This window comes from Danio rerio, chromosome 23 (assembly GCF_052040795.2).
Source record: "Danio rerio strain M-AB ecotype USA chromosome 23, GRCz13ab, whole genome shotgun sequence".
Lineage (NCBI taxonomy): Eukaryota > Metazoa > Chordata > Actinopteri > Cypriniformes > Danionidae > Danio > Danio rerio.
Window position 1 is genome coordinate 27,842,501 of NC_141043.1, and position 26,871 is coordinate 27,869,371.

Sequence of the window (26,871 nt, forward strand, 5' to 3'; positions counted from 1 at the left end):
ACTGACTTATCCTATCAATACATGATCGATAAATATCAGAGCATCCTAAAAAAGCAGCTTTAAAGGCAACTGACTCAGGCTTTGGCAAACACATCAAGAGGACTGAGAGCAGCAAGGTTTTCTTACAGAGGTAGCATACTGAATGTCTCTCCAGATGGACGTCTCCCTCGAGAGATCAGACACTTCAAACAGATTGTCCAGAATGACCTCTCCGATCATATCATGCCGAGAGAAGCGGTCGAAGTCAAAAACGCTGAGATGGAGCTTTCTGACTGCCAGCTCATCGTACGGCACAGGAAACTGGAAAGACTCGTCAAACGTAGGGTTGAGTGTTTTTCTGTGGACTCGCGTCTGAAACTTCTGCTTGCGGTCGGGCAGCAGGTAGATTTTAACGTACGGGTCAGAGCTGCCGCAGAGATCCTTGGCCGGCAGATCAAAAGCTTTGAGAATTTTGACTAGTAGCATTTCGTTCTCATAGTCGTAGCGGAGGGAGAAGTTGATCTTGCCACAGTTTTTCCCGCCTTTGCTGTTGGCGGACTCGTCGTTTTCTGTGGTCATCTGTTTGTAGAGTTCAGGCTTGATGCGGCCAATGCTGGTCGGCTGCTCGTCCACGTCGTAGTCATCCCCCAGGTCCAGACTGCTTACCTGCATCTGACGGGGAAGGTGGCGTTTGAAAGAGCTATGCCTGGAAAAATGAGATAACAAAGAGAGAGACACATGAGGGATTTGATTGCTGTTTGGAAAGAGTTAAACTGAAAACTGAACAACAGCCCAAGGCAAGCTGTGCACGCATGAGCTAAAAAATAAGAACTGAAAATATTTCTCAGGGTTACTATAGCTAGGTGAAACTACTGTAAAACCATAAAAATACAACTTTTATGTACAAAAAAGTTTTTAAGGATTATATACAGTAAAAGGCTATATATCAGTTCTTCCAAGATTTTGCGATCACTGAATTTATCAGCAAAATCATCAAAATCTATCATTTTTTCTGAAATTTTTTTCACTTAAAATTTTTTATTCATTCATTTATTCATTCATTCATTCATTCATTCATTCTCTTTTCGGAAAATAAATATTTTTCTCCATTTCTCAGTGAATATAGGCAGTGTATTTTGGTGCATCTAAACAAAACAGATTTATTAAACACATATATTTATTAGAAAAAAATATTTATGTCACCAAACATATTTAGAAATTGAAAAATAATACAATTAAATCATTAAAATATTGCAAAAATATTACAACTTACAAAATTTCAACTAAATTTTTCCTTTTTTTTTACTTCTATTGATTTTTTTCTCTTTTTTTGGGCTTTAGTACTGACTAATCTAATGTATTTTTAGTATTAAAAATATAAATTTGAAATTTGTGAAGGGTGTATTTATATATGCTGACCACTGTATACAGTATAAAAATAACAAACTTTAACACAAAAACTAAATTAATATAATAATTATTACTATTAATAATAATGAAAATATTAATAATAAAATAATGAAATAATGACAATTACATAGAATTATTAACTGACATAGAATTATTAATTGACTACATTGTAATATGCTATTTATTAACAATAATTTCCACTGAAGACTAACTATAATGTTATGTACAGTATAAAAGATAGCAAGTAGTTTTCGTTTATTATGTAACAGTTTCTCTCAAAAGGAGACTAATAATAGTTAATAAATTAAATTGCATATTATATAATAAGAATAAAGGCACCTTCTCCCGGTCAAGCTGATCTTGGCAGTGCTTTATAACTTAAAGCTAGAGAAGTGAAGCCAAATCATGAAGCTATATAAAAACATTGCTCCTTAACATTAACATTTTAAGTAGATGAGTGCTGTGCCATTGAACTCCCCTAAATGAATTCAGTATGCATGTGCAACACTTGCTTATTTCCAGAGATTACGAAGCAGCTAAACATGAAAAAAACGCCCTGGAGTGACATTATTGAATGCATAACATACTGTAACACAGCAGTCTCAGATGAAACGCTTCACCGTCCTCTAAAAAATTTGCATCATCAGCAATATACTTTTCGTATAAATGTTGTTTGAGAGAAGATTGCGGCTCTCCTGTTGGCCTCAGTGTTCATCTACTGTGTAATGTCTTCAGGAGATTATATTTATTGGCTGTTTGTGATTGATGATGCCTTTTGAGTCCTACTGGAATAACCAGAGCGCAGATGTAGTAATGCAGGAAGGTGGTCTGACAGTGTGATTCATAGTCTGCATTGCCTTCAGGTGTGTACAGTTCTGCATGTGACTAATGAAATGCTCCAGTGTGTATGCAGCGGCACTTGTGTGTTTGTGAGAGAGAGAGAGAGAGAGAGAGAGAGAGAGAGAGAGAGAGAAAGAGGGAAAAGGAGTAAATTGACAGCAGACACAGGCCGAAAAAGTATAAACATACATATTTAACAAATTTGCCACAATGAAATATTTCATTATGGCGAATAAATTAAAGCATTTGGTAATAATACTAAGTCATTGTTATAATACTAATAATAACAATAATAATAACAACAACAACAACAACAACAACAATAATAATAATAATAATAATAATAATAATAAACTGCAATGGCATTTTTTTATATTAATAAGGATAAAATTAAGCATCCATTTTCTTCTGTGTTGTTAGAGAAGTTTTCTGTATTTTATCTTTAATCTACTTTCCAAGGAAGTTTTCTCTACTTGTTTAATGTCTTTTATATTTTGGCTTTGACCCCTCCCGTCGTTACCTTCCTCCTTATTTTCTGCAAATAAATAATTTTTCTTGTTATTTCTCAGAGGTTTGTGTTTGGTTTTGATACCTTAGGGAGTGAGAGCGCGGGGGTGCCAGGGATTATGTTTTTAATCCCTTTTTTCTTAAGTTTTTTGGTTTTATTTCTTTTTGATTATGGATTTTTTTGTTAATTTAATTCAAAACAATGATAATACACTTTATTTTAAATAAATTTCCTTTAAAGGGGTTTCTCAAAGTGTTGAATGCTGTGCAAACAATACAATGAATTCATATAAAGTCAACAAGTAAAAGCAAGTTTTAAAAAATATCTGTCTTTAAGTGAACTTTTAAAGTATCATATTCTGAATTTCCCTAAATTTAGGAGGCCAGTGGACAGGAAGAAAAAGCCTAATTGCCCATAGATCTGAGATGTGTATGAGGTACAACAATCAGGTTTGACTGTAAGCTTAAGTAGGCATTCCCAGAATTGTATTTTTAAATATTCAGACAACACAGCCATAGTAAGTTTACTATGAGCATGGCAATATTTCAGAAATGTGTGTGTTTGTTGATTGGTGTGATAAAAATATGTTAATAATAAAAAAGAAGAGATTGTATTTGACCCAAAATCTACTGTACATGTGACTATTGTCAAGTAGTGTACATGACCATCCTATTACTCAAAGACCTATACTGTACTGTAGTATTTGGCCATTTACATAGTTCATGTACTTGAAAAACACACAGAATGTAGGTTTTCAACAGAGTAAACAATCTTATGATGTTGTTTTATGTAGTCACGGTATGAACTGCTTCCGGTAGAAGATATAGAGTGCCAAGGTGCAGGGTAAATGGATACAAGAATACTCTGTTTGTTTACTGTGTGTCTGTTCTTAACAATATTTCCTTTCAGGACTACTACTATTAATAATAATGATAATATAATTAGCATAAAAGATTTTTGAAAAATCAAGGCATTCTAAAGACTAGTAATAATTCTGAATATTAAGCTTTGCATCACACGAAACATACAATTTACAATATATTAAATTAGAATGAAAATATATTTAACTGAAATAAAATTTTAATGTACTACCGTATTTTTTAAAAATCAATAAACTAGTCATGTTAAGCTTAAAGTGATAGTTTAACAAAAAAAAATTCTGTAATCTGTCATTTACTCACCCTTCAATTGATCCAAATTTAGCGTTTTTGATTCTGTTGAACACATAAGAAGATAATCTGAAGAATGTTGGACACCTGTAACCACTGACTTCCATTGTAAGAAAAATAAATAATATGGAAGTCAATGATTACTGGTTTTGAACATTCTACAATATGTACATAATCTTTTGTTTTCAACAGAACAAAAAACTAAAACGGGTTTGGAACAAGTGAAGGGTAAGATGGAATTTTCAATAGACCCTTTTCACATTTTAGGGTTTCTCAGTAGCAAAAGGCATCATGGTTGGGTAAATTTAGAGTGCAGTGAATGGGAGAGTACAACTAATAATTTTTTTATAATCCTATTTGCTGAAAAAATAAAAACTCCACGATGGTGTTATCAAGACTTTCAGAAAAAGGAAGAGAATTGTGTGAGACTGATGACGGCAGAAGAGAGAATAATGTCAAGTTTACTTTCAGCCCTATAGACGCTGGATTAAAAACACCTCGAATTTGACATAAAGATGATAAAATACATTCATAATTGCATATGAATGTTCATATATTTAAAATAAACTAACAAAAAAAGTGGTGGATGTGTTTTTGTTGTTGTCAATGTTACCTGGTGGACGAGGCAGGCTCTGTGGTCTGCCTCTGCATGCGCTGTGTCCTCCTCAGAAAGTGTTCTCTCATGGAGAGCTGCACCTCGGCCGGGATGTCTGGAGACGTGTGGCTGATTTTAACAGCAGCTTCCAGGAAGCCCATGGATGCCATCGGGTACTTCTCCTTCTCCGTCGCCATGGTCTCGGACAGCTGAGGACTGGGCAGAACAGATGGGATGTGAGGCGAGGGGCAGTCGTCCGGAGCGAGGGCAGCAGAGCTGGACGACAGGGCTTTATTCCTCCAGGGGATCCAGCAGAGCTTCCAGGAGCCGAATGAGGCGAGCAGCAGCAGTGCCAGGACACACACGATTATCACACCTACCGGCAGGCCAACAGAGACGTCTGTGATGCAACACACAATATGGACAAACAGATGGACACAACACAGACAAACATACAGAGAAGTGCATTAGTTAAGTAGGGTCAATTGAGTGATGACTTTTAGTGCAGCTTTATGTTGATGATACACTTTGGATGTTCTTTTGAGGGCTGAACGATATGACAAAAATTTCATTACACAATAATGACACACATCATAATATAATATTTATTATGTAAATTCAATTAATTAATGCTTAATATATATTGATAGATTAAAGCAGAGGTGCCCAAAGTAGGGCCCATGGGCCAAAGTTGGCCCATGGTAACCTTTGGTTTGGCCCACCATCCCATCTGAGAAGAGACAGAGAATGATGGGGAGTTGGTTGTGGTGAATGCCATTGACAGAAATTGTCATTTCAAATTTAATGTAAACGCTTTTATTTCTTTGTTTTTATTGAGGAGCTACAAAAAAAGTCAACTAAAATTAAATGTTTCATATGAATCGGAATTTTAAAATGTAAATACTGTCACTACAGATAGAGGACAACGCAACAGACATCGGTGAGCAAATCAAGGCAAAGGTAGGAGCAGCTCGACTAGTGTATTCATTGATGAGCTCAATTGTGGCTCAATTACTGAGCTCCATTACTGAGCTCCATTGTGTTATAAATGGAATTGTTAATGTTTTTACTATAATAAGTCGATTATAAAACGTTACAATTATACTGCACACCATTTAACATGCATTCAAGCTACTTTTTCTAGTTATTTTTAAATAATAAGCCAACAAATGAGCAAATTCAATGTAATGCGGTTTGGTACTTAACTTCAGCCCACAGCTCTTTATCAACTTCAAACGTAGCATATTTTAATACACAAAGAAACAAAATCACTGCGATAAATGATGTGAAAAACAAAAAAGCTTCACATGTTTGAGCAAAATCAGAAGACTGAAACGTTACATCTAATCAAATTAGAGCAAGTATTGATGGTGTGTGTGATTGTTTTTCGCACATTTTGACAAAAGTATTTAGTCAAAATTTACAAAAGTTGTTGAAATATTCAAATATTATTTCACGAGTTCACATATTTGACTGAATAGAATATGGGTATGTGGTGTGCTGTCCGGGGAGAGGGCTCTGAGCTTAACTCAGAATAACTCGTGTTATTCCTCTTATCAGTATAGAGAGAGAGATCGGGTCCGAGCAAGTGTTTAGCCAGGCTCCAGAATGGTCCCCCCTCAGTATTATATAGGTATCGGGTTTAATAATGTGGAGTTGGGGTGGTGGAGGGATGCTGAAGTCTAGATATGACCTGTTTGACTATTTATAGGGCTTTTGTCTTTAGCTGATTGGATAATAGAATAATTGTCTGTGATGAATTAGCCTCGTCAAAGACTGATCGTGCTCCTCCCGAATATTGTATATAAAACATCACTCACGAGTTCACACTCACAGATATTTGACTGAATAGAATATGCGTATTTGGCGTGCTGTCCATGGAGAGGGCTCTTAGTTCGGGAATACACCCTAACTCTTGTTATTCTCCTTATCAGGATAGAGGATGTATTCTTTAATTCTGTTAGCTTGTCTTGGTTCTCTATGTCTGCACAGTAAAATAAAACCCATAATCTATGGTCTGCTATACACTCAAAAAATGATTACTGCTGTTTGTTCAAACTCCCTGCATAACATTAGCTGAAACAACACAAATCTTGTAATTTCTTTGGCTAATTTATTTGTTCTATGTTCAGTACACTTAAATTTGTAAACCATTGCGTTAACTTAAGCATTTTGTGTTGGGACAACATGAAGGAATTGTGTTGGTCCAACTACCTGGTTAGGGCATTTGTAGTTCCCAGTATGCTTTGAGTGGGATTGAACTAAGAGAGAGAAATGTTGACAATAAAAGTAATCTTAGGTGTTTTAAGTTAATAAAAAGACTTGTTAAAGTTTAATTTTCACTTCAGTTGAAGATTTAGAAGATTTTTATGTAATGCTTTGAGTTTTGAGATTACCACCTTACTTAGCAACTTAATTAGCAAAAATACAGTTTGTTGCTTTGCAGCAATAACGTGTGAGCAATCCAATCCAATAAGTGAGCAATAACTGTCTTAAACTAACTTGTTCCGAGATCAGTCACAATCAACTACATAAGTAACTCGTGAAAAAAAAGGCTCTTTTAGTTAATTTAGGATAACATTAAATAAAACTAAGAGACTTCAAAATGGGTGACGCGGTGGCACAGTAGGTAGTGCTGTCACCTCACAGCAAGAAGGTCGCTGTTTCATGCCTCGGCTGGGTCAGTTGGAGTTTGCATTTTCTCCCCGCGTTCACGTGGGTTTCCTCCGAGTTCTCCAATTTCCCCCAAAGTCCGAAGAGATGTGTTACAGGTGAATTGGGTAGGCTAAATTGTCGGAAGTGTATGAGTGTGAATAAGTGTGTATGGATGTTTCCAAGAGATGGGTTGCAGCTGGAAGGGCATGCGCTGCGTAAAACATATGCTGGATAAGTTGGCGGTTCAATTCGCTGTGGCGACCACAGATTAATAAAGGGACTAATCCGAAAAGAAAATGAATGAATGAATGACTTGAAAATGTATGACACATAATACACATACATGATATTATCAGACTTCTGGGTTTAAGTTAAATAAAAATACAAATGTAAAATCCGGTATAATGATAAAATCATGTTGAACCAACTCAACTGCATTTAATTGTGTTTTTTTTAGTTGGTGCTAAACCAATCATGTTTGACAATTATTGGGCATATTATAGGTAAATGTCACCTCCACACACTATTTCTGACCTCTAATGTTTATATCTGTTTGGGTTTTTACACAACGTTACTCTCAAGCAAAAAAAAAAAAAGTATGTTTTGGCTATATTCATTTACTTGAGAATTGTGTTTTGAGTGTCTGACAATGCTAACTTTGCAAATTTTTGCACTTTGTAAACTACAAAACACTATGTAAAATGTAGTCCAATGGGGAAAAAAATAATCAAGTGTGTTTTAAAAGGCCCTACAACTCCAATGAGAATAAAGTCAATAGAATGTTTAAAGAAGACTAGATAAATGTAAAGTGTAATCGGGTTTTATTTATTTTTCTTATCCAATGATCTATTTACCGCTCACAAGCTCCCGATCACCCAGTGCAGTGAAATGTAATTAAAGTTATCGCAGATACAGCCCTATAATCTATTTCCAAGGGAACAATGCAAGAGGAAGATGCTGCCGCTTCAATATCAAGTGCTCTCACTGCAAAGCTCTCCACCCATCAATGGCTCTTACGCATGTAGGCGGAAAGCAAACCCAAACTCATTTCTTCACCATTACAGACAATCTGCTCGCAATGGAACAAACGCACTGGAGAAACTCCAAGACTGCTGACAAGTGCCACGTAAACATTAATTTAAAAGAAAAGGAGATCTGTCATTTTGTGTGGGAAGCACTATAGGTTCTATAGGTTTACAGCAATATTGAGGAGGCCAAATTCATTTCTATATTCTGTCTGGGAAATGTTTGCACAGTGAGAAATACTGATAGATTTTTTTTTTTTTTTCAGATTTCTTTGGAATAATGCATGTTGAGATTTCACTGGGTTTCCTCAGGAGTGGACAATGTGTCCTTGCTGGAGTGGAATATAAATCTCTAGTGACAGTCCAAAGGGCTTGAGGCCACTTCTAATTTAGTAGCTTTTACAACTTTTGTTCTTCATTCGCTGCCTCGTTTCTGGCCAAGTCATTTGTTATTATGTGACTACTGTACGCATGCAAGACAAAGTGAAGAAGACTCAGGGTCAAACCGCAGAAGAACAGAAGAAATTCATCAAAACATGAGGACAAGTTTGGCAGCCGTTCAAATCCAAATTATAATGAGGAAAAAAACACTTCATTTTTCATTTAGTAGTCAAAAAATAAGTAAATAAATGTTTGAGTTATTCTCATTCCTACCAATGCTGAATTTGTTTATTTCGGATATAATATAGAAATATTACTAAATGTTTTCTGTTTGTCGAGTAAAACTGAATTCTTAGCAGCATTTAATCCAGTTTTTTATGTCAAGCTTCATTATTGTAATATTAATAATTGTCCTAATTGTTGTTTAAATAAAAAACCTTTTGCTGTTAATATTTTTATCAAAATCATTATTTTCCTCAAATTTTTCTTATAATAAAGATATATTTTACATAGAAATGCCCTTACTGTCACTTTTCCTCAACGTAATTTAAATAATAATAATTCATTCATTCATTCATTTTCTTTTCAGCTTAGTCCCTATTACTCTGGGGCCGCCAAAGTGGAATGAATTGCCAACCATACTTACTCATTCACACTCATACACTACAGACAAATTTTAGCTTACTGAATTTATCTATATGTCTTTGGACTTGGGAAAACCGGAGCACCCGGAGGAAACCCACACAGAATATGCAAACTCCAAACAGAAATTCAACGTGCAACTGACCCAGCCGAAGCTCGAACCAGCAACCTTCTTGCTGTGAGGCAACATCGTTACCCACTGCGCCACCATATTGCCCAAATAATAACAATATACATTGATAATAATTATGAGTATGTCTTTATATTGTTGCAATGTATTATGTTAAATACTGAGTTAATGGATATGTTTCTGGGTTGATATGATCCTTAAACATCCTGTATATGTTCTTATAAATATAGGTAACATTTTGCAACAATGAGTTAAATTTGGTCAATACATTAATGAACATTACCACATAATGAGCAATACATTTATAACAGTGTTTATAAATATTTGCTTATAAAAATAAGGCTATTAGAAATAATTACCACATTACAATAGTGCTGTACAATTTGGAGAAAACGTAATCTAACTGTGATTTTTCTAATCAAAATGGCAGTTTAAAATGCAATTTACTACTATTTCATAAAAGAACTACAGGTTTGAGGTGGTGGTTTTAATAGCACCAAAAAAAGACCAAGCATAATGACAAAGTATGCTGCACTGTGCTACTGTTTATTTAAAACCTCTTAAACACTGTTGCCGTTGTTTAAAATAAAGCATTCTCCTAAACTTCCTAAACTTTTAAGAATCTAAACCCCATTGTAAACATTTTACATCAGTAAAACATTGACAATAGCCTACTTTAGGGTTGAAACAGCAAATGTTTTTCACATTTTTCAGAGTAATGTGTCAAAAACTATGCTTGCCACAATATTTGATTGAAATAATTGCAGCTTTTGCAATTTGAAAATCGATTTCGATTTAGAAACTATTTATCTTGCAGGCAACATTTTTTTAAATAATGTTAATGTTAATAATCAGTAAATGTTAAAATCAACGGTCATTCAAGATAAAAAAAAGTAAAAAAAAAATGGAACCTTAATTTAAAAATTGCAACCAAAATACCTAAATATTTAATATTATTTGAGGAATAATAGCACAAGAACTTATCATATTTTTCCTCACGCCAATTTATTTAAATGCTTTTTTTTAATGCTATTTTTTAAAAAAGGCAAATATTTTTCTTCTAAAATAAATTTATCTTGCTTTTATTACGTACTATAAAAATAACAGTGCTTAAGATTAATAGTTTTGAGTCTATCACACATGCTGATGCAGCTTCTCTAAAAGTCTCCAATACTTTTCAATGTTACAAGTAGTATTTTGCTGAAGTTTCCTATTTCATGTGAAAAAGCTGTCAAGGGTTTTTTTTCCAGCAAATTCTGTAAACTGCTTTCTTTAAAGTGTCCGTTTGAGGGGCTCAGGGTTTATCCCGAGTGGATATGAAATTTCTAGGTCCAGGGATTTATGTGTTCAGAGGATTTTCACATTTAAACGCTGCCATACAGCTTCTGTTTTCTCATCTGAAATTATCCAGACTCGGAAATGTGGCTCCTGCTGGTTTGCCTCTGTTGTCTTTTGATTTCTAATAAGTTTGGCTCGACATGCACAGCTGGACAGCACTGATAATGTCAAACGCATGTAGCAGGTTTGTGGTGGGTTTAAACAATCATTTAAGTCACGCAAAAAAATAGATTGAAAAAAAAATGCATAAATGCCAATTTGATGGTTCTCGCATCCAAAACAAACATCATATTAAGGCTATAGCTGAGCATTTATGGTATGCACACTGGACATTAATGATGATTTAGCAGTTAATCAGCATGAAGACAGCAGTACAGAAGACATTTAGCAGTAAAGTGCTGTGAGCACTGGGGTTTGTCCATTGAGATATGGATAATGAATGCAAACAGTGTGACACTGTGACTCCCCATGGACCTGGTTGCCAACCATGATATTTCACACTGCTCTGGTTATAATATTCAGCTAATGAGCCGTGCATATAATGGTTCATAAATGCAATCAGTCAGTCAGCGTATGTTTTTTGCCTTTTTTTTCTTGGAAGTCCTGGATGAAGAAAAGCCATAATGTTTTAGCAGGTTACAGCAATCATTTGTCAAAACGCCTCACCTTTTCATAGATTATTATGAAAAATTGATGCAACAGTCAATTTAGACATGAAATGTATTTTACTTTTATAACTTTGATATACTTCTGCAAAAAAAATTCTCAAAAAATTTTAATAATTATTTTCAAATACTATTTATTTTCCTTGTGTAATTCATCATTTAACCACACAAAAATTAAGATCTCTCAAAAAACAATTATTATACCCACATTAAATAAGATTATACATGTTTTTAGACCAGGAACAAAAGATTGTAATGTTTCATGTCATCTGAATCAATCAAACAGCTTTGAGGTTAACCAAACCAATTTTGTGTGTCAGAAAATAGTAATGTGCCTTTTTCTTAATCTGGGATTTGATTTTGGGTCACACTTTATTTTGATGGTTCATTTGCTGAATTTAAGTTGCATTGCATCTACATGAAAGCTAATTCTTATTGGATTATAAGTAGACTGTAAGGTTGGGGTTAGGGTTAGTGTAAGTTGACATGTGCTTGCAAAGTTTCTTATAGTCAGTTAAATGTGTGTTGAAGAAGCAGTATCAACAGATATCAAGCAGACAGTCTACTAATACTCAAATGTACAATCAAAATAAAGCGTTACCGATTTTTGGAGTAAAAGTATACTTTTTTTTTTTAAAGCAAAACCTCAAAATTTGTGTCCCCTAGAAATGGCATAAAGGGACCCAAGTCTCACCTATTATTGTTATTTCTTTTAAATGTAATGCTTATCTGAATTATTAGAGTTATTGTTTAACATTTCCATAAAACAATTTCACTTTATTCCTCACATTTACAATAAACCCTCTAGGCTAATAAAAGAAAAATCATTCTATTAGCATTCATAATGTTGTCAAACCTTCAACTCAAATATGAGCAAACTAAATTGTAAAAAATAATAATCACATTCCTGCATTTAAGCTAGGAATACATTTATATTTCGGAATCTGTTTTGTATTCTACTCTCCCTGCTTGCTTTTTGTTATTCAGTTACTAAATGGCCAAAACATGTGTTTTAATAAAGTAGAATAGTTTATTGAATAATGTCTAAAGAAATTATGACGTTCATAATAATCTTTGAAATCAATATATTTATAAACATTATTCATTTTATAATAAAAACATTTTAAAACAACTCGCTCATAACATGTTTTTTTTTGGGGTTTTTTTTGTGTTTTTTTTTTTGTGAGGACTATTGTAATAATTCCAGTTCGTAGAAGCCCTGACCTCAATAAAGACTTTTTATTTTTGCTGATGGAAATCTAGCTTAATTTAACCAATTACAACATAAATTTAAATTCCCTCAGAATCATTTCTAATTACCATTCATACATACCAATACGTCTTCATTGGATAGTACATCGCCTTCAATTACTGACAAATGCCTTGATTGGTGTAAAGATAAAAGGTAGTAAAAAACATTATTAATAATTTATGAACAACTTCAGTCCATTACTTGGTCCTCAACAAACTGTCTTAAGGAAGAGTGGGAGAAAGAATTGGGAGTGGAAATTTCAGAAGAAATATGGCTTCAGGTTTGGAGGATATTAATAAACATAAATAAAAATACTGATAAAACTTTAGATCATTCATAGGTTACATTATTTAAAGAAACAAATACATATAATCATACAAAATAATTAACTCTTTGCAACAAATGTGATTCACCAGATGCGGCTCTATCTCATAGTTCATTTTTTGAAGATGCAGAATTATTAAAATGGAAGTTTTTGAAGTGCTTTCAACCAGGTCTAATGCTTTTAATTCGGGGATTCTCTAAACAAATGCATTTGTTGTCAAATACACAACATAAACTGCTCTCATGCAGTATAATTGTTATCTCATACTGTTGAAAAAAAAAGAATCCCCTACATGTAAACTGTGGTTTGTAGAAATTACCTCTATCTGGAGTGAATTATAAACTATTTAAAAAGAAAACTAAAACAATTTGACAAAATTTGTAATCATTTTATCTGTTACCCTGAACAAAACCTTGTGAAATTATGCATAATTTCTTTATTGTTTTACTATCCTTTGTCATCATACTCTGTTGTTCAAACAGGTCTTTTTAAACAAGTTGGCTTGTATGTGGGTAGGTTTTTTATTTAATTTATGATTTCCGTTTTGTTTTTCCTTTTCTTTTTAACTGCTTTGTCTATGTTATATGTGGACAAACTATGTAAAACAGAAAATCCTATTCTCTCTGAATCTTCTAGTGTCTTCAATAAAACTTATTTGACAAAAAAAAGACTCTTTATTTTTAGGCGCGTACGTGCCATTGACCCACTAAATCTATTTTTAAATCTTTGAAAACAAAAGCTTCTGTTTAAATAAGCAGTCATGCTCTTTATTTACTCTCACTATCATCCATACAACCTGAACCCTCTGATGCATAATGAATCCGCAGCATTCATGTTTGTGGAACCTGTATCTCATCTCACAAGCCTCTCTTGGCGCTCAGCAGCATTTTCCAGCCCAGTGCGGCTGGAGAACATGCTGTCCTATGAGATGCACATGAAAGGAGGGGTGCTTCATCCCCCCTCCTCCAGCTCAGGCACAGGGTTCACCAGGGTTGGGCCACGTCTGGAGCACATGAGTAATATCAGAAGGCCTGCAAATTCAATTAAGATCTGTTTTGAAACCGAGTCACAGCACAAACTGGAGCCCGAGGGTTTTCCCTTCAAATGTCTTCCGATGTAACCTGGTTTCCATAGAAATCCAGCTATAAGACGCCCCGTCAGCCCTCATCATCTAATCCCCAGCAAAAACAAAAAGCTTTGTTTTGTGCTCAGTGGACAGGCCATGGAGAATCAGGACATAAACTCGGCAGGCGACAAACAACAGCATCACGGAGGTCATCTGAACCTTGAAACGGAGCCAATTAAAGCAGCTCTTTTGTTAATTACGAGAATAGCGCTGCAACAAAATGGAAAACTGTACTAACACTTGCTAATTTAGCCGCACACAAAGGGCAATCAGGAGGACTGTGTGTTTTAACCCGACTCGGCGGCCCTCAATTACGCCGTCTCTCGTCCACCCACGCGGCTCTGACAGCTGATATTTGCAGGACAATGGGAGCCGCGCTGATACAAACTGGCATCACAATCAGTGGCCACCATTAGCAGGAGCTCAGAGGAGCTGTCAAATCATGCCTTTGAACTAGATCTCTGCTCTCTTGTGAACACATTTGGATTTAATATCGATGGTGGAACTGGTGGGAGAATATATTTACATGGCAAAGTGTAAATCCCCTATAGGGTAAGGATGTATGCTAATATAGACGCTAACCGTATATATAGCCTTTGAATCCAGCAAAGTCTCGCTTGTTCAAGATCAATTACATTGGCTTGAATAAATCAATGTGACAGCTCTTTAAAGAGTGCTTTGTGATTTATTACTACATTAAAACAAAATAACATATATGAAAACACTTGAATATTTGTATGTGATTTTATAAATACATTTTTTCATACTACTAGGGCTGCACGATAATGGAAAAAATGTGCATTGCAATGTTTCACCAAATAACTTGAATAGCTCTATTTTGAAATAACTAATACATTTATATTGCATGGGAAGATTTTGTAGAGAAGTGCATCTGCAGAAAATTTGATAGACTAATTGCCCGCACAGATAAATACAGTGGAGCAACTGTATAAATGAAGGAGTCTAAGTCTTCATTAGTTACATTATTAAATAAAATTAACTTTTGTTAAAGCTACAAAACGCAATAATTCCTTGTGTCCATATGCTTTAAGCTAGTTTAAAATACTTACACAGTCACAAGCCTTAAAACACACACAAATAAAACTCAAATTTTTATAATTCTGGCTCCACATTACAGATCCTGCGATGTGAATATTGCGCATTCACACGTTTCAATATCGATTCTTAAACGATAGATGGGCCCATTTCACAAGCCTGCTATGAATTCTTGTTCATGAATTTAGTCTGTCATCAGAAACTTAAATCCTTGAAAGTTTAATATTTAGATTTTTTTTAATGCATGAACATTTATATGCATTTATGAATGTTTTACATCATCTTTTCTTCAAATTACAAAAAACGAGTTACCACTTGTTTCTAATGCAGTGTCTATGAGACAGTAAATTTTATGTTATTCTCTCCTACGGTTGCCGTAATCAGTCTCACTATTTTTTTTTTTCCTTTTTCTGAGCGTCTTTATAACATCATCATGGAGTTTTTCTTTTATTATTTCAGCAAATAGGATTGTAAAAAAAACTATTTGTGGTATTCTCCCACTCACTACACTAAGTTTTCCCAACAATGACGACTTCCGCTACTGAGAAACCCAGAAATGTGAAAAGGGTCTAGTGTGCAGCACTACATACTACCATTACAAATGTTGAAAGAGATTAATTGAAATTGGCAAGGACAATGACATTTATATCGTTCCTATATTTTACATATATAATCAATGGTCTGTTGAAATTCTTAATTCCAATTGGCTGGAAGCTGTGAAATAATTAACTGACAGGTCACTGAATTATTAGACAAACAAAGCACACACCTGAGGTGGTGAGTCATCCAATCAGAAACAAGCATTTAACAGATTTCTCCGGCAAGAAGTTTTATCATATGTCATTAGACTGTATGTTTGTGTGTGTGTTCTCTTGAAATTTCAGTTTAAATTTACAAAATCTGAGTACTACTGTGTAGTAAATACACCTGACAATAATGCACATAATTTTTATACCACCTAAGTTCACATACTGAGATACCAATGTACCTTGAAATGCCGTATGATTGTACTCAATTGAATGTTCAAAATAAACATAAAGTTGCAAAAAAAAAAAAAAAGAAATTTCATTTTAAAGAACTCAATTATTTTAGACTGTAATCATTTTAAAGAGTTTGTATTTTTAGCGAAATAAAGCTTGGTACTAGGAAAATTTATTTTACAATGTTAGGAATTTTTGTACAGCTAAGTAAATCTTTCTCAATTTGATTTAGTTTAAATTAGAATTCAAATAAACAGGACAAACACAACAACAGTACTAAACCTTAAAGTGCCATGAAACAACACACGCGAACTGCGCTTTCATCGATGGGAAATAGAAACAAAACCTTTGTTGTGGAACATTTATAAACTTCACACTGATGACCTATGTTTCCGAACAATTTTTCTTCGTCTTCTTGTTCATATTACGGTTTGCAACACAACTTGGCATCTCTCTGAACAATTTCACAGGTAAAAACTCTTCGAAGCTATCATGCATATTATTGAAGTTGCATCTCATCCACAACAGAGTGCACTGATTGGTTCGACCAAAGTCTTTCTCGTTAATTAATGAACAGATATGCTGAAAACTCAAAGACTTCACTTTGTACTGGCCGGTACAGACAGCCAATCTCCACGCTGGTGTTTACACAATGAACTCATCGCCATGATGCAGCTTAAAAATGTCTCTTTAAACCAGAAGAACAAATTTGCTAAAAACAACGCAAAAACCACCAACTTTCACTTTTTAGTAAAATATATGAGTCCTAATATTGTTTTAAGCAACGTGGGACACATATATGACTGTCAACATCTGAAAAAAATTGTTTTAGTGTACAAAAATGAAATGAAATAAAGTCTCCTGAAACAAGAGCCTTCAGGGCAAATGTCATCCTGTGCTTTATGGAAGAGCACAAGTGTAAAAACTCAAGGTCTTTCCTAAGCTGGACACTGGTATAAATCACAGTGCCTGATGCTGCATGACATCTCAGGCTTTTCTCCTCGCTTCTGCACACAGGAAAAACATCGGCTCTGGCAAGTAAATCTCCAATGCCACATCCGGGCCATTTTTAGCTCACACTATTTCATAGCTCCTTCTCCACTGCAATCTCAAATCCCCTAATTCCCCAGATCTCCAAATGGCGGAGAGCCACAGCAAACAAAGCCGAGCCTCTCAAACTGAAGGACTGCTGGGAGCAATGCTCAATTCATACGCTCAGACTTTGGGAGGTAAACAGCCTCTCGTACAGCTTCAGGCACATATATTCAGAAATTCACACTAACAGTGTATGAATGATCATCTGGACCGTGTTTTTAGCAATGACACACAGTTGTTATTCTTAAGTCTCAGAGCTTGACAGACTCCAGGAAGCTTTGGGGAAAGTTTTTCTTCCATGTAAGTGAAATTGATCTGAGGCATTTTCTCCTCGTAGGAAAACGTAAGCTAAACCCAAGGGTCTAAGAGAGAACTGTGAAACTGTCTTCAAAACATTGCAAAGCTCTGAACTCCACAGACACGGTTTCTCCAAGGATAATGATAACCAAAAAGACAAAGAAATTGTTATTTATTCACAGAACCATGTTCAAATCCACCAGACAAGCGAGGAGTTTGAAATTTAGCCCTGAATTAAACATCTGGTGGAGCCTCAAGGAATTATTTTTCTTCTCGCATTTTAAATTACAGACAAAGGGGAAGAAACATAGGCATTCAGACATTTTTTTAAAGGTATAGGCTATTCATTTTGTCTTGGGATCATATGCATTTGCATTTGGTATTGTCTCAATTTCAGATTACAAGAATTTATTGTTCTTGAAAACTGATTTGATTTGTTTTTCATTACTGACTGGATGTAAATCTTCATGTTTCGAACACAATCAATAACGTATTTCAAATTCAATTTTTTTTATTCCTGTTGTCCTGAGTCAAAAATAAAAAATGTCTCCTTATTATTAGAAACAACAGCAAAATTAGACACCATTGCAAAAAAAAAAAAAAACTCCTGTTTATTTTATATTTATAAATATTTTTATTAATTTATTTTATGATTATTTGTAAGTGTAGGGCTTTTTTTCTGTAAATTTTAATAAATGCATTTAATCACAAATTACTTGCATGATAAATTTTCCCACAAATTTACTGATTAAATGTTAGACTTATTTTAGAAATAGTACACCTTAATTGGCATCTACATATATTTAAAAATTATTTATTGTAGCTCTAAAACAGTTTGCTTTTCAACATTCTTCAAAATATACTTTTTAAAATAGAAAATGTACAAAATATACTTAAAAAAAAAGAAATTCATACTGGCTTAGAATCATGAATACATGAGAGTTTTTATTTTGTGGTGAACCTTATCTGCAACTATAATTTCAAACATAATCTGTGTGTTTAGTCAAACAAAATATGAATAACTTTGCTCCATAACTATTAGATTTTGGTAATGGACAACCTGAGATCTTTTAGCTGTTTGAACATATTCAGTGTCAAATGTTTGTTTTTTAACTATACATCAATGCTATACATACTCACGTTACTATAATATATCGTTTACACTAATACGTTTAGTTGTAATTAGTTTTAAAACACATAAGTTTTTCTACGGTTTCGCCTTCCATCAACACTACCGCAAAGTTTTTGAGCCCTGAGGTCGTTTTGGATTTAAAATGCTGCTGCTGCATGTCAGTGTGGATGGGGAATAAGGAAGACATCTGAAAATGGAAATCTGATTGGAACTTTTTCTAAATATTAAGTACACAATGTTCAGTCTTTCCTTAAGTTCAAACTTTGCAAGTTTGATATGGAAAACAAACTCCCGAGGACAAGTCGGGTAAATCTTCAAATGGAACAGTATAACGTCATTCACATCACCCTGGATACACTGTTTTACTATCTCAACAATAAATGGAAAACATGATATAAGAAACTGTTTATTTTCATTTAGATATTAAAAACTTAACAGACACCAAAAATGTTGAAGTGTCGCATAGCTACATATTTATATGACCGTCATCTTCGCTGTATGCATATTTAAAACAAAACACAGCCTATGAAATAACTGCCTCCTTTCATTTTCGGAGAAAAATATGAAACATACCCTGTCTCTTTTGCTAAATATCAGTTTTAATAATTAGTAATGGCAAACAATAATGCAATAAGTTTATACAATATAGGAAATAAAAGCAAGCAATCGCTCTGTGCAGAATTAGTTTACATGGATACATAAATTAATATATTAACTTATCTTCGCGCTCAAGCAAAACATGATACCTGAGAACAAGTAATTGATTCAAAAGACTAAAGAGTCATTAGATAAAGACAAGATGAATTAAATATCACGTTTAACAACTATAAGATGAGGGTCCAGTGGTCAGTGGTCCTTGATTAACTGTTTAACGTGTGCTGCTCTCACTTGGTAAGGTGCTCGCAGAGGGCTGATTGCCTGTAGCTCAGACATGCGCATATGCATGTATGTTTGTTTGTGGTCACAAGATGTGCGTTTTCAGCGATATAGTGTGGATGGGGATATTTTCAGAAATGCTAGGTAAAACGCCAGTGTTATTATAAAATACCATGTTAAAACTTAAACGTATTAGTGTAAACAGGACTTAAGTGATCAGGCATGGTCAAAGCTTTCAGACCCTATTTACACCTCTATTTAGCATTGTCCACTTGCAAGCCAATTATCACCCACTAATGTCTTACTTGGTACAGTCACTTTCCTAATGAGTTTATAAATTGCCTTTATTAAGCATACAGACTGTGTGGGAAGCCCATAATAGTGTTTTACAATGAAGAGAACCCACTTTTTAAATCACAGCAAAAATGTTCTGTAACAAGCACCAAACAGAATTAAGAAACAGTTTACACTAAATAAAATGCTCATTTTTTAAGTACAAAGACTGTAATCACATTTTACATGCTAAAATATATACAACCTCAAAATAACTTAATGTTTAACAGAGAATGTCACTTAAGTCATAAAATCACAAAGCATGAGGGAGCCATTTTAGGTCAGGTCTTCACTGAAAACTTTTGAGTGACAGTGATTTGGAAGAGGGAGAGACGTTTGGAGAAAAACAGTCCATAAAATAATATATTAAATGAATAGTCACGGGTATAATGGAAAGATGCATCAAGTGAAGCATAATGTGAAGCGCTGCCATGCCTGGTCCCTTGACAACGCTAAGTAATCTGCTTTCCTCCTACCTGAATGTCTCACAGGACGGTTCTCATGGCTTAGCAACAGACCGCATGCACACACACACATGCTATTAAATTCCTGAACTCACATCCTTTATTTGACACAGCGTGATTGTCTGAAGTGTTTATCGATCGGAATCTAGCACACAGACCTCTCTGCAAAAGGTGTTACAAATCACATAGCGCTGCTGTGCAACACCACATCCACATCCCCCTATTAGCCAAAACATGCCAGAATAGATCATTTCAACAGAAGCCTGTGTGACATGCGAAAGACAAACCAACGGTTATTCTGTTTATTATTTTAACAAAGGACAGCACTATGATTGTGAGTTTTCAAAATAGCTCTTGATTGGAAATCTTCTAATACAGATATTAGATCTACTGTGTTTAATCTATAATGCCTATTTATGTCAAATATTCACATGAATGAACCAAAATGCTGACAATTTGTGTTTTCAATGACTACAATTAATGTGAGGCAAATTTTATGGTCTCAATTGATATTAAGTGGCCTTAACTACTATGTACTTATACTTAAATGAATCATTTGGCACATCACACATACATTAAAAAATTATCTGCATGTAATTACAGCTGGAATTAATTTCTGTAATTACATTTATAATTGCACATGTTGACCGATCTCTTATACTGTACCCAGGGTGCAGATTGTACATTGATGAGCAGGGAAGTCAACTTTTTTGGTAGAAGTTCGGCAAAACATGCTTCAGTAAATCAAATTTATGACTGTATTTAAATTACATCTCATTTATTAATAAAATGTATACGTTTTTAGTGTTTTGAGGGAGATTTTGTGACTATTTTAGAGGTTACTGTCATTCGAAATATACAAATTATGTGTCTAATTCTTCTTTTTATTTGGCTACATGCATATAGAAACTTGTTTTGTGAATACTTAAGATGTCTATCAGGGCTCTAGAACTGCCAGTTTCAGACTGTTGAATCATATTTTTCCTAGCATTAATTGGTGCAATTATGCACTCTCAATGGTATGAATGATTATAGGAGGGTCAAATGAATAGGTATATTGTACTTTTTAAATGTTATATTTAAAATTTTTTTTTTTACGATTTAAACCTTAACCTATCTATACCACCAAACTTGTACACTGAAAAAATATTGTTAATGGGATTTACTAAATTTTGTTTAAGGTAAGTGATTTCAAACAATTGATATGGGCTGAATTTAAACAAAAAATGTATTCAATTATATATATTTGCTTAAATTCAGACCATATAAAAAGTTTGCAACCACTTACCTTAAAAAAATAGTAAATCTAATGAACTATTTTTTTCAGTGTACATAACCTTAACCTTATACGACTTCAAGATCACCACAGTGTTTCCAATGCATAATGAACACAATAAGTACTGTACATTGTACTTACAGTACTTTTGATACGAGTACATAGTGGTTGAGGCCACTTAATAGAAAGTGGGACCAACTTCACTTTTAGCACTGGAATTGTTGAATGAATCCAGAATTCACACTATGAAGTTTGTTAGAATACACCATAAATTATGTCATTAATTCTATTTAGGTACAAACATAAAATACACGGATGTCAGAGCAATGATAGATTAAAACGATGAACAATTTTCTTAAAGAAAAGGCTTTTATATTGTTTTGTTTTGAATAACAAAAGTAGGTATCTTTATAAAATATCATTACATAGAGATCAGTGATCAAGAACCATAGAAGCAGAGCTGTCTGTTTATGTTTGTGTAGATTAAAATAAAGACAAAGCAAAAGCAGCAGCTCATCACAGACAACTTCTGCTTTCCTTTTCTCTTGCATTTATTTTATAGTTAGTTTATTGAACATAAACAAAAACAACATAAATGTTCCAGGCCTGGTTTTCTCTTGTCTGGATTTATTAATGATAATTCATTGGTAAAATGAATGTTGTCAATTTAGACTTGTCTGGAAGTGGTGCAGTACAGTGTTTACTCGGATTTTCTGTAAAACAGAAGTTTATTTTACAGTTATTTTTTTACTTATGTATAGTTGAAGACAGAATTATTAACCCCCCTGAAATATTAGCCCCACTGTTTATTTTTTTCCCCAATTTCTTTGACTAGATATTTTTCAAGACACTTCTATACAGCTTAAAGTGACATTAAAAGGGCTAAATAGGTTAATTCGGTTAACTAGGCAAGTTAGGTTAATTAGGCAAGTTATTGTATAACGATGGTTTGTTCTGTAGACTATCGAAAACAATATATAGCTTAAAGGGGCTAATAATTTTGTCCTTAAAATGATGTTTAAAAAATTAAAAACTGCTTTTATTCTAGCCAAAATAAAACAAATAAGACTTTCTCCCGAAGAAAAAAATAGTATCAGACATACTGTGACAATTTCCTTGCTCTGTAAAACATCATTTGGGAAATAGTAAAAAAAAAAAAGAGAAAAAAAATCTAAGGGGGGATAATAATTCTGACTTCAATTGTATTTCTCATCAATACATAAACTGGGCAATATTTACAATCTTTAATTCTACCTGTAAACCAAAACCATAACCCGTATAATTACCTAATAACCAATGACTTTCTTAAATAAGTACACATACAATAACAACATAAATATTTTTAAACATACAAACACAAGCATGTGAGATTTCATTTCTCAATGTGAAATTGCCAACTGTGCAGACGAATATCAAATATTGCAAATTAGAAAAGGTTAGTCAGTTAAATTATGCTACTGTAAGAAATGTTTATTCAGCAATAATTCTCCAGAACTGATAACAGAACCGTCATCGTCTGAGCTTATCGATTCTTCTGTTGTTTATAATTTAGCACAGATACCGATAAAGCACAGAGTTTCGGTACCCATCCCTAAATATAACGTTATAAACTATATAAGGTTTTTTAAATCAAAGAAAAACACATATCTTATGCACATCTTGAAACAGTGATATTAAAGCTTGATATTCCTACAATGTGTACTTCAAAGATCAAATCTGTTTTTGAAACTTGTGACAAATAAATACACAAATCAACTCAATCAATTTATATGATCAGATTCATCAGCCGGAATATTTCACACTCAAACAAAAATGGGACCATGCAAACGTAGCTGCTGAATGCATCTGCTCTGTTTTAGATATATTGAACCAGACATTTTTATTGTAATTATAATTTACAACATTACTGTATTGTATTTTATACTGTATTTTATAAGACATCTTACAACTAGACAGGACAAAAATAAGGGCCACAAAGTTCCTGTTTGTGTCTCCAGTGTATGTTTAGGGTCACTAACACTACAGTAAAGCAAATATTGAACTGACATACTACTGTAAATCACACTAATAAATCAAACTACCACACACACACACACACACACACACACACACACACACACAGTTCAGGAAAAACAGTGACAGGCCCAGGCTTTTTACTCCGTTTGTTAATGGGGTGAAGCTGCAATAGCTATTCACATCTCTGCAATGCATTTATTCAGCAATGCATTTATTCTGCATACATCTACATCTAAAATAACCATATCACAAGACAAAGTTAATTATCATGGCTAATTTAAACCCTGGTTAATATTAAACCCTGGTTGATATGTAAAATCGTCTTTATTTTTAGGGCTTCTATTATAATGCACCCACTTGTGCTTTTATACCCACAGAGAAAAAGCTAATTGGAATAACAGAAGAGAAGGGGGAAAGGAATAAAACATCAATGGGGATTTTCAATGTTATGCATCGATATATTGGCCATTTCCTCAACCACCTTATAAAGGCATTGCATTGTAATGATCCTTCAATTCTAAAACGACCAATAATGGTGATTCATGTGGATTTCTGGCACCGATTTGGAATAATTCACCACTAGAATATTTATTTAATTTTCTTATCACATAATTTCACATTTAATTATACCGCTAAGAGACCATAAGATACTTTGTAATGTTTTCCCCATTAGTGTGCAATGCGCTCATAGTCTCCCACTAAAATTATTTAACTCAACTAGGATTTAATCTTACAGAAAACCAGTCCAGATATTACTTTTCCTAAACAAATATGTAATGATTTAAACTACTAGATTAACATACTCAGATAAATAGCTGTATTTGAGACTATAAATGCATGTGTTGCTATAATCCACATATACAATCATCAAGTATCATATTTAATATATCATAATTGTATAGAAACATGACATGGCATTGACAACCATGACAATTAATCTTTACTGTAGGGCTAATTTGTATAAATTTGTCATCTCATGTGTTTCTCATTTGTACATTCTGTCCGTGGGCCCAGCAATAGTTATTTTTCACACTTTTTGAAAAAAATCATACATTTGTACACTGTCATAAATAAAGGTATTTGAGCTGTCACTGGGGTGGTATCTTTTCAAAAGGTACACACTTTTAGTGTTCATATTGGCACCTCATAAGTATATTAGTACCTAAAAATGTGAAGAGGAACACATTTGTACTTTTAAGGTGCAAATATAAACCCTTGAGGTATCAATATGCACCTTTAAGGTATAAATGTGCACCTATTGAAAAGGTACCACCTCAGTGACAGCTCGCGTATACCTTTATTTCTGAGAGTATGGTGTAAATGACATCGTATGAGTCATACGAATTATCCTTTATTTTCCCAACAAGTTCACCAATATGTTTTCATATGATCTCTCCACAACCCAAGTGGTATATCAGACATTATTTTTGCAAGAAACAAGTTATTTACAAGAAACAAGTTTCCAAAAAATTGCAGCTTTTACATGGTCAAACTGTGTAAAAACTAAATTGCCTGTTTTGGACTCAGTTACCTAGTACAGTCGGGCTCTATTTTAATGATTTAAACACAAAGTCTAAAGTACATGGAGCAAAAGTATTAGGGCATGTCCAAATCCACTTCTGCCATTTTAAGGCCGAAAAAAATATGGTTTGCGCCCTGGTGCATGGTCTAACAGGGTTGTGCTTATTTTCTTAATGAGTTGAGTGTTTTTTGGACATAATGTCCATGAAACCAATCAGTCTCATCTCCCATTCTCTTTAAGAGTTAGTTGTGTCATGCTATTTACATGATGGACTAAGTGGAAAAAGTGGAAAAAGGGAATGCTTCACTTGCAAGAACCCTGTAGTGCGAGAATAAAGAATGAACCTTCTCTATTTGGCCTCTTCACTTTCTCTTTACTTTTTCTCTACTCCTTTAAAAGGACACACTGTTGTACACACTCCACTAAAGACATCCATTAGCCTACATATTTAATTTCGCTTGTTAAGCACAAAGATTTGTTTCAAAACTATTTCCAAATTCAGTTCTAATTGTTCTAACGAATAATTGAACAATAATAACGAAGGGTGGTCAAAAAATTGAGTTGTATCCAAACACACATCCCATTCTTGTGAGTCCACAAATTGGCACAAATGGATTTAATATTTAAACAAGTTGGCGCAAAACGTGCACATTCGAGTTGTGCTGATCTGAAAATACAATAACTCGCACCAATCACGTCTTGTGCCTTATTGCGCCAGGTGTACGATAGGATCCAAATACTGTAACAAATGCTTTAAAGCTAAAACTCACAATTATGACATAAGGGTTACATTTCCAAAGCAAACATGAGGGCTTGACTCATCTGGCCCATCAGAGCATTCTGGACTTTTCATAGGGAGGAGCTTTGTTAAAAGTGTGTTTCAGACAGACTGGATATATGTGATGAAATGTGTGATTTTAAACATTAAAGCATGTTCTTCTTTTTTAGTACACTAAGTAAACATTTGTAGGCGTTTATTTTACAATTTTAATAGTAATAGTTTTTTGTTGGCATCAGGGGTTCATTGAAATTCAAAGAACATTTTTTATTTCACAGATGGTTGTAGTTCTTTAAAAGGTATAGTTGTTACTATAAATGTTGGTTACACTAAACAAACTTCTCACTCAGGCAAATTTAAAATAATTTTATTATGGAACCAATGCAAAAACTATAGAACCTTTAAAGGTGTCTCCTTTTTTAGATTTTTGAAATATGAATGGACCAGTTTTATGGTACTTTCCCATTTTTTTAAATAATGTTTTTTTCGATTGAAAATCAGTATCATAAAAACCAGCTCCCTTCTTTTTTCAGACATGTCTTTAACGTCATTCACTAGGCGCTGTGGACCCAACAATCAATTATTTTCCTTTTTCTTTTACAAAACAGTCGAATGCCATCACAGTGACCTGTGACAACACAGCTGAACTCCAGTCTGTCTCTGCTGCACTTATTTTTAGTCCCATTTATTCAGGTGTGTCAATTAACTGTGTGGGCAGGCAATAAAAGAGCTGCCGTCTGTCGCCGCTGCCCACTGCAGCATTCACAACCTCCTTAATAACTGACCCCATCACACACATCTTCTTATTACACCTATCCTCGGCTTTAATTGGTTCTATCAGCAGTGATATACACCGCATTTATAGATCTTTCATAGAGAGCAGAAACACATCCTAGAAATTATGGAGGCAGATGCCATCGGATGGACACCGGGCGCGTTATATGAGCACAGGGATATTTATGTGACATGGAAAATGTGATAAAATTTTGTAGGATTTGGCCTACGC

The 26,871-nt window shown here is 34.0% G+C and overlaps 1 protein-coding gene across 7 annotated transcripts in view; it reads right to left on the bottom strand.

Moving 5' to 3' along the window:
- The window catches only part of syt6a (synaptotagmin VIa), a 127,571-nt gene that overhangs the window by 20,125 nt on the left and 80,575 nt on the right, over positions 1-26,871 (bottom strand). For all 7 annotated transcript variants that reach the window (XM_087307180.1, XM_087307182.1, XM_087307179.1 and 4 more), the window contains 2 exons: positions 4,520-4,901; positions 127-685 (listed from right to left, as the gene is read on the bottom strand). In XM_087307180.1, coding sequence (XP_087163306.1) covers positions 127-685; positions 4,520-4,901 — 941 coding nt within the window. The remainder of the gene's footprint in view (positions 1-126; positions 686-4,519; positions 4,902-26,871) is intronic.